General features: G+C 37.1%; 3 protein-coding genes across 3 annotated transcripts; 2 read left to right on the top strand and 1 right to left on the bottom strand.

The window, feature by feature from the left end:
* Positions 1–1,078: 1,078 nt before the first annotated feature.
* Positions 1,079–1,342, top strand: HETIRDRAFT_325217 (uncharacterized protein; the record flags this gene model as incomplete). The annotated part of the gene is made up of 1 exon (XM_009551889.1): positions 1,079–1,342. A coding segment is annotated over one exon (264 nt), but the record flags the coding sequence as incomplete, so codon positions are not given.
* Positions 1,343–5,187: 3,845 nt separating this feature from the next.
* HETIRDRAFT_429259 (uncharacterized protein) lies at positions 5,188–5,945 on the top strand (the record flags this gene model as incomplete). The annotated part of the gene is made up of 6 exons (XM_009551888.1): positions 5,188–5,224; positions 5,250–5,293; positions 5,343–5,439; positions 5,638–5,674; positions 5,729–5,852; positions 5,907–5,945. The coding sequence occupies 6 exons, from the start codon at positions 5,188–5,190 to the stop codon at positions 5,943–5,945; spliced, it is 378 nt and encodes a 125-aa protein (XP_009550183.1).
* A 2,578-nt stretch (positions 5,946–8,523) lies between these two features.
* On the bottom strand, positions 8,524–8,673 carry HETIRDRAFT_56064 (uncharacterized protein; the record flags this gene model as incomplete). The annotated part of the gene is made up of 1 exon (XM_009551363.1): positions 8,524–8,673. One exon carries the CDS (start codon positions 8,671–8,673, stop codon positions 8,524–8,526), a length of 150 nt encoding a protein of 49 aa, XP_009549658.1.
* Between the last annotated feature and the right edge of the window lie 828 nt (positions 8,674–9,501).

The following is a 9,501-nucleotide window of genomic DNA, read 5'->3' as shown; positions in this document are numbered from 1 at the left end:
ATGTTAGTATGTGATGCTGGAATGATATATTTACCTATTATGTAGGAAATATATGCACCAAGCATATTAGGATTATCTCTAACAATCTTGTGCTTATTTATACATAGGCATGCCATACATATACCCTTGTCCCTACCCTCTACCTTACTGGTGGCTATTTGGAAAACCCCTCTCTCTTATTGGATCTGAATTATTGATAATTATTGATAATATTAATTTGAGTTATTCATAGCTAATTATTCATACTTATTTTTTTGATCAAATTTGCAAATTAAGGTAGCATTATCTATATTAGTAGAGTTCCATTGAATATTACACTTAATCATAGTTTTACACATTCTAAATCCAAATTGTGTAAGTGCCATAATTTGTTTTTACCCTATATAAAGTATATTATTTATTTTCCATTGGTTTATTATCTTCTTAGCTGGTGTTTAAACTAAATCCTAAAAGGCCTAACTTTTTGGGTATTTATTGACCTGTTTATTTATTAGATAGAGGAAGGATAAATATTGAATAAAATCAGAGATATTGAGATTGCCTATATTATGTCTACTTATTTAGATTACCAAGTTGGTATATTAGACCTTGTGACTTAGTGGCTTAAAGCATCTGTCTTGGGCGCTTGTATACATAAGGTTGTTGGCTCAACTCCGGCAAAAGGCAAGTTTGTTATAAGGTATATTCAGTGTTTAGGTATTTAACTAGTGCTCTAATAGACATGACTCTATAAGAAGGCTATGAGAACTGTGATGCTTGATTTATTACCATTTTTCCTAAATTTCAAGTTATAATCAATCCTAATAATTCCTAATTTAGGAAAATTATGTCTAATTTGAACAGGTTTAGGGGGGGGAGGGGGGTAAGCTAAAAATATCTAATCCTAATCATTTATAATTTAGTATAGCAGAGCATCAATTATAGCTAATTAGAGCTTAATACAAGGGGGTGGTTTTCCAAATGTAAAAAGGAAGCACAAGCCAGCCTCAACATTATAGCTGAAGCTATGAGGATACAACACAACTGTTTTGGAATAGGACTACCATCTTTCAAGAAAGGAGATTAAGTATAGCTAGATGGAAAGAATATCCATACCAATCATCTCTCAGAGAAACTGAGACCCAAATGCTTTGGGCCATTTAAAATTATTGACACCATTAGAACTATCAACTTCAAGCTAAAACTATCCAATAGCTGGAAGTGGATTTATAACATCTTTTATGCTAGTCAACTCACACCCTATAAGGCAAACAAAGTCTATGGCCCCAATTACCCTAAACTAGCCCCTGACCTAAGCAAAGAGCAAGAGGAATTCAAAGTTAAAGCAATTGTTGGAGCCTAATGCTTTGGATAATGGAAGACCCTATGATATTTGATCAAGTGGAAGGGCTATCCCAAATCAGACAACTCATCGAAAGCAGTGGCAAACATTACTAACACTAAAAAAGCTATTAAAGAGTTTTATCACAGATACCCTTGTATAGTCAAAGGAATGGAAGCATTAATCTTGGCCTTAATAATTGAAATAGAGTACAATAGGGCTGCCAAATCAGACCAAATCAAAAAGAAGCTTTGAAAGCATCCAATAGAAAGAAGACTTTTATCCACAGGATTGGAAATTTCCCAGATTATAGAAGCAATCAATAAATTGATGATATAGTTAAAAAGGCAATTATCAACTCTGTAGTCAACCATATTAGCATTAAGGATCAAGGATTAAGGAACACAGCCAAAGAAGTCTGATTCAGACTTATCTCAATCACTGCTATAGCACAAACAATTAGACAGCTTTGATTGATATATTCAAGCCTACCAGGAGCTACAAAGGCAGATGAACCATGGTTTGGCATGGCCATAGAAATGACTATGGCCCCTATCCTGAACCTTACTCTAGCAGAGGTCACCATTAACACCACTGTTACTACTGCCACTATCCTTGCTATCTCACTCATCATTATTCTTATTGCCACTATTTGTTAAGGCTCTTATGTAATTGCTGGTGACCTCATATAAATACAAGTTGCTGTTAACCAAACCCTTTCCCTAGCTCCCCAGCTACATGTTACTTGCCATTTGCAAATTCTACTTCCTTTAATCACCCTACTACATTATGTTAAACTTCTACACTACCACTTTCCCCAACACTTGTGCCCACTCCTCTTCTTCCTCCTTTATCCTCTGACTAGTAATACACTGATATGCTAGTGATGCCTTTAAGTGTGAAACATATCCAAAAAACACCCCTACAAGCACAGGTAGGCAAGAGCTAGTTTCAGTATGCAAGGAACTGTTAGCTATGCAATAACTAACAAGGAAGCATACTAAAAGTGATTGGAGCATAGCTGCAATCAAAGTAATACTGGCATGATTGGCAAGGAGTAGAGGCTGTTTGAATGTGATGTAGACTGAACAAACAACTCCAAAATCAGTATCCTTGGCTGGCCAATGTGTGATTGGGATTTGATTGGTATGCAAAAGGAAAGGGATAGGTGCAAGGCCACACTGGACACTGGCAAAGGATGACAAACTAGATGGGAGGAAGAGAGCAAGATAATGAGGGCTCTAATGGAGGGCTATGATTGAATGCAACAACACAAACAAAAGGGCAAAACATAAATGAGGATCAGAAGGCAATGGCTCAAAGTCTCATGAACTCAAGCACGTGAATGGAATCAGAATGAGGGAGGAGCCAAAGCTAATGTATTGCAAGGCTATAGGTGCTATTTTATAGTAAGTCTGAATAGGTGCAAGATAGGGAGATCAGCAGAGGCATAGAGCAATTAGAAATGTGTGCTAAGAGCTGTCAAAGATAAAGAAGATAAGAGAGTGATATGGTAAACACTATAAGATAAGAAGCAATAACTCTAAAGTCTAAATAAGTGGAGAAATTGCCAAGGTGAGTATATATGGACCTAGAGATAAGAACCACATGCCATATGGGTAAAATATTTGGAAACTTGGGAGCTCTGAAAATAACAAAGGATAGGTCAACAGAAGGCATAAGAATTATAAGAAATAGAAAGACAGATCCATTCTGAGTTAACAAAGTGTTTGGCTGCCTCCAATTCAGAATACTGAAGCTGACCAAATATGCCGACAATATGAAGCATATTAAACTAATTGGCAATTGGCTGTGACAGTCTGTAGGGAGCCTCTAATGCTGAGAGTACTGATAGATACATAGGATGACTGTAAACTATTCCAAGTGACTGTGCAGAGGTCTAAATGCAAAGTTGGCACCTGACAAATGGCTGAGAGTGCTGAATGGGTTGGAATTGGTCAGACCCAAGTTTGCCAACAGTTAAAGAATACTGAAAAGCTTCTACAAATGGGGTATCAGTGCCTAGAGTGGACCCATGCTTATCAATGCTAGAGGCATCTTTAAGTGCCAAGCACAATACCAAAACAACCTCTAGTGCAAGGGGTGCTAAAGCTAGTATCTAATACACAAGGAATTGTTAGTAATAACTTTAGAAATCAAGGGTGCACTAAGAGGCAATGGGAAGTGTAAGATTATAGCACCTGAATGGTTTCAGGACTGCACTGAACACTGACCAAACATTTGGTTGGTCATGTTGGGGATTTGGTCAGTAATAACAAGGTAGTACTATGACTAACAACTATATGCTTCAAGAGCCACATAGGACTCTAACAATATGTGAGAGAGGACAAGAGGTACAAGTGAAGAGATGAGTATGAATGTGAACAAGGACAAATAATGAGGATAATGAGTTTTTGGGATTGACAAAGACAATTTCAATGGTTGAGACAAGTGCAAATGAGCTCTGAACTGTAGGGTGCAAAAGCTAGTTTATTCCAGAGTTGTATGTAGGTTTTTATAGTATATGGAGCCCCTAAGTAAAATATCAAACAAGAAATGAGAGTAAGTACCAAACAGGTACCAAGACCTAGTACACAGTGAAAATAAGAAGGTAGAAAAAATGTCCATATGGGTTCTAAAGGTGATAAGGTAAAAGTCTATTAGCAATGATAAAATCCCAGATGTTTGGGATCCATTATTTAAGCATAGATAGCAGGAATAGGTGCTAGAAAGCTAATAAAAAGGAAGAAATAGTAAATGTATGACTTGGATGGCCAAGCAATGATGCACAATTGTATTTGGCCAAACATGTCAAAGCTAAGATAGTAAGTGATAAGGACTGACTAGCTATGGATAATGTTGGCTGAACAAGATGTCTGATCCTGATCCTATAATAGACTATTGTAAGGCTCCTTAAATAACTCTTGTATAGTTATGGTAAGTACATGATATATGCACAAACTGACCCAAGTGCTGCCAAACATTATTTGGTGGCTTGTAGTTATTTGGGTAGGGACTGACCACAATTAGTACCAGTTGGCATCTTTGGTACTTGTTTAGAGTTGTTCAGTCTCTCCCCAAAGCTTCCTGAATATCTCCCTTGGACTCCAGAGTGGGTGCCTACTCATTATCTCCTTTCGACTAAAATCCTAACTATTCTTAGTCAGTGGTTGGTGGCTACAAGTTAGAGTAGGAAAAATAGTGGTGTAGAAAACATGGTGGTGTGGCAAGTTACATAGGAAAAGAATTGGCAATGAATGGTGGTGTGGAAAGAAGTGGGCACATAGGAGTAATACAGCAAAAGATGAATAATTGGCAAGAAGATGTCATAAAAAGGACTGGGTCTGTATGCAAGAGAGACTAGGGCTGAGTTAGCAAAGTCCTATGGCATGACAACTGATTAGGTAAGGAAGTGGCTAATGCCAAGTGCTCCAGCTAGATACTAGTATGAGAGTTGTGTTAGCAAAGAGTGGTGGTGCATATCATGGCCTCTGCCAAGCACAATGGCATAGGGCTTTGTCAAGTGACCACAATCACTTATTGATTGTTGATTCTCTAGCAACTAAGTCCTGTATTGTCTTCTTTCCTGCCACTCAGTCTCTTATGTCATCTATCATCCCTATCCTAAAGGTAAACTTACTGAATACATATTCTCCCTTTCAGATAGTGTTACCAAATATAAGGATTATGAGGTCTGAGAACAAGGGTTTGCCAAACAAGTGGTAAGTTAGTCCTTTCTCTTGCCTTCTTCTGGCTGCTGATGTCTTTGTAGGCTGTTTTTGACTATTCAGCACATGGGAAAGACATGCCTAAACTTACCACTTTTATTGCTAATGATGAATGCAGTCTTGATCTAATAGCCACCAATGACTGGCTGGTATGGGGAGCTTGAATTCTGCTATAGTAAGTAGCATGCATTGTATCGCAGCAACAATAGGTAGCCAAAGAACAGGCCCTAGTAAAGGAAAGGGAGTATACTACTATTGCTGAATAGGAGGCTACTGAAGCTGAGGCAACATAGGTTGCTGTGGCTCAGAAGTTGGCTAAAGCAGATTGGGAATGGCACCAAGAGGTACTAATAAATGCATTGTTTAATAGCTTGCTCAATTCTGAAGAGGGTGAGTGTCAATTAGCTGAGCTCAAGGCTAAGTCCATTATTCCTCTCTCTTTCTTCCTTCCTTCTCCTTCCTCTTATACTACCACCTCATCCTATTGTCCCAACCCTTCTGCTTTCTCCACTTATTCCAACCTATCTACTACTGATTCAGAGCTTGTGTTTATTACCAATGCCCTAGACTGAATGAGTGTGGGTCTAGTTGCCTCTGCTGCCCTGACTGATGTAAAGAGCAAAAAGTTAGCCACTACTGTTGTTGTTGAGTTTGCTCACCAATAGATGCTACCTTGTAGACATATCATCCTTCCTCATGACCCTGGAATGGGCCAAATATTGACAGTTAGGTTCCTTGTGGAGCAAAATAGTGCTAGAAAGACTCTCAAAGACCCTCCTAAGTTGTTACCTAGTGATATACTGGTGAGTTCCCTCCCTTTTGCTGCCACTTCCTATTGCTAACCATCTTTTTTCTAGGCCAACTATGCTTGCCATCACTGTGCAACTATCTTCTAGACCAAGGTGTTTTGGTATTACCAGTAACCTGGGCTAGTGTCATGCACTAAGTGTACCAGAGAGTCAAAGGGGTGTGGCTTCCAGTCTGGGTAGACACCAATAAAAAAGGGGAAGTTGAAGGGGAAGGGAAAGTTGAAGGGGAAGGGAAAGTTAAAGTGAAAGAGGAAGGGGAAGGGAAAGGGAAAGGGAAAGTTGAAGGAGTAGCTAGTGCCAAAGTCAGAAAAGAGAGAGTGCCCCTTAAAGTATTATAAGGTAGAGGTGGTTGTCTCTATATGGTCAGTCATGGATAGCATTATGCAAATGAAAGGTGAGTAGTATTTTGGTTGGATTAGAGATGAGAGCTCATCATTTCATATAGCTGCCTGCACCTGAAAACTAGTCCAGTGGTTTTCAACCACCACTAAGGCCATTCTTACTCCTATCTGCCCTTCCTACTCTCATTTGGCTGCCTTTCCTATCCCTTTTGACTCATCCCACCTCTTACCTATTATTGCCTAAGGCATTGTGTCTGAGCTTTAGTACCATATCCTTCTGGAAAACCACCCCCTTGTATTAAGCTCTAATTAGCTATAATTGATGCTCTGCTATACTAAATTATAAATGATTAGGATTAGATATTTTTAGCTTACCCCCCTCCCCCCCCTAAACCTGTTCAAATTAGACATAATTTTCCTAAATTAGGAATTATTAGGATTGATTATAACTTGAAATTTAGGAAAAATGGTAATAAATCAAGCATCACAGTTCTCATAGCCTTCTTATAGAGTCATGTCTATTAGAGCACTAGTTAAATACCTAAACACTGAATATACCTTATAACAAACTTGCCTTTTGCCGGAGTTGAGCCAACAACCTTATGTATACAAGCGCCCAAGACAGATGCTTTAAGCCACTAAGTCACAAGGTCTAATATACCAACTTGGTAATCTAAATAAGTAGACATAATATAGGCAATCTCAATATCTCTGATTTTATTCAATATTTATCCTTCCTCTATCTAATAAATAAACAGGTCAATAAATACCCAAAAAGTTAGGCCTTTTAGGATTTAGTTTAAACACCAGCTAAGAAGATAATAAACCAATGGAAAATAAATAATATACTTTATATAGGGTAAAAACAAATTATGGCACTTACACAATTTGGATTTAGAATGTGTAAAACTATGATTAAGTGTAATATTCAATGGAACTCTACTAATATAGATAATGCTACCTTAATTTGCAAATTTGATCAAAAAAATAAGTATGAATAATTAGCTATGAATAACTCAAATTAATATTATCAATAATTATCAATAATTCAGATCCAATAAGAGAGAGGGGTTTTCCAAATAGCCACCAGTAAGGTAGAGGGTAGGGACAAGGGTATATGTATGGCATGCCTATGTATAAATAAGCACAAGATTGTTAGAGATAATCCTAATATGCTTGGTGCATATATTTCCTACATAATAGGTAAATATATCATTCTAGCATCACATACTAACATGACTGTCTTTTCTACAGCCCAATAGCTAGAGAAAAACATCAAGTTTGAGCATCTTCTATTATAACAAGGCAATAAACAATGTGGATGGTGCTAAAAATTATAATATCAATGGTAATAACAATTGCGCGCTACATAAGACAGTATTGACTACTACACTAATAGACAAGGTCTACAAGGCTACATGTAGCACATCCCTAAGCCTAACCTGCATATTGTGTCTTGTAATGACCAGTAGCAGGCATCAGCTAACAATAACAACTTCAATGATCTTGTATGCAAGGCCAAGGTACTAAGGTCTTCATAGTCTCTTGTGGCAGCTGCTAAGCTGCCAACAAAGTGGCTGGGGCATCAATGCATATTTCTCTTTTTCTATGTTCTTTGTAAAGGCAGCTAGAAAGTCAGCAAAAGAGCTACAAGATAATGATGCAGGCATATATGAAGAAGAGTAATATGCTAAAATAGTATAGAATGTGCCACATCTTTACCTTCTCACTGATAGAGCAGTAGTACTTACTAGTTCCTACTGCTGATTAAAAACTTCTTGGTATATAATTAGTGCTAATATTATAAAATTAGAAACCAATCCAATGCTCACAATGTGTTGCTCCCAATTAGGAAATTAGACACTTTTAGATGCTATTAACACTTTTAGATACTTTTAGACACTATTAGATATAATCTGAAGCTAATACAAGAGAGTGGTTTTCCAGATAACTAGCATGTTGCAGAGCTTTAAGGTGAGTGTCAGTAGCAGGGACATTTGTGTTTCCCATAATAGCTAAATACACTCCTGGTTGATATCTATGTAAAAGTTCAAATAGGGGTTTCTTTGTGGCTAAGTGCTAATATATGTTGTGGGTGTATTCTATATAAGGAATTAGTATTACCTAGTTGTCTTGTGAAGAGCTATAAAAGGCTCTGAGGTATTGTTCCAGTTCTTGATTTATTTATTCAGTAGTGCTGTCTATCTGTGGGTAATAAGCTATGCTCAATGTGGATTGGATTCCAAGTTCTTTAAGCAGGGCTTGCACTACTTTTGAAGTGAATTGCCGTCCAATATAATTTTATCTAGTAGGCCATATTATTTCTAGGTATTCTCAAGTAGGATTTTGGCTATTCCATCTGTGTCAATGGTTTTCAAGCATAGTATAATTACTACTATTTTGGTAAATCTGTTGGTTACCATGTGAAGTAAGTTGAATTTGTTTAATTCAGGGAGATTGGTAATAAAATCCATAGTGGTTGTTCTAAATGGTCTGTCTGGTAATAAGCAGGCACCTGCTCTACAGTCCAAGAAAGGTATTTGAGAAGCTTTGGGGAGAGACCAAACAGCTCTAGACAAGTACTAAAGATATCAACTCATACCAATTATGGTCAGTTTCTACCCAAATGACTGCAAGCCATTGAACAATGTTTAGCAGCACTTGGGTCAGTTTGCACATATGTCATGTACTTACTATAACCACACAAAAGTCATTTAGGGAGCCTTATGATGTTCTATTATAGAATCAGAATTAGATACCTTATTTAGCTAATATTATCCATACCTAGTCAATTCTTATTGCTTATCATTCCAACTTCCACATATTTGGTCAAACACAATTGCACACTATTGCTTTGCCATCTAAGTTATGCATTTATTATTTCTTTCTTTTTATTTACTCTCTAGCACCTATTTTTGCTACCTATACTTGGATAACAGATCCCAAATATTTGGGATTTTACTATCACTGATAGACTTTTACCTTATTACTTTTGGAACCCATCTAAATATTTGCCCTACTTTCTTATCTTCACTATTTACTAGGTTTTGGCACCCATTCAGTACTTACTCTCATTTCTTGTTTGATATTTACTTAGGGGCTCTATATACTATAAAAACCTACATACAACTCTAGAATAAACCAGCTTTTGTACCCCACAGTTTAAAGCTCATTCACACTTGTCTCAACTATTAAAATTATCTTTGTTGACTTTCAAAAACTTGTCATCCTTATTGTTTGGCCTTACTTATGTTCATACTTATTTCTTCACTCATACCTCCTGTCCTCTCTTATATATTGTC

This window comes from Heterobasidion irregulare (genome assembly GCF_000320585.1).
Source record: "Heterobasidion irregulare TC 32-1 unplaced genomic scaffold scaffold_09, whole genome shotgun sequence".
NCBI classification, from domain to species: Eukaryota; Fungi; Basidiomycota; class Agaricomycetes; order Russulales; family Bondarzewiaceae; genus Heterobasidion; species Heterobasidion irregulare.
The sequence above is the reverse complement of the archived record's forward strand: the minus strand, read 5'-3'. Positions and strand labels throughout refer to the sequence as shown.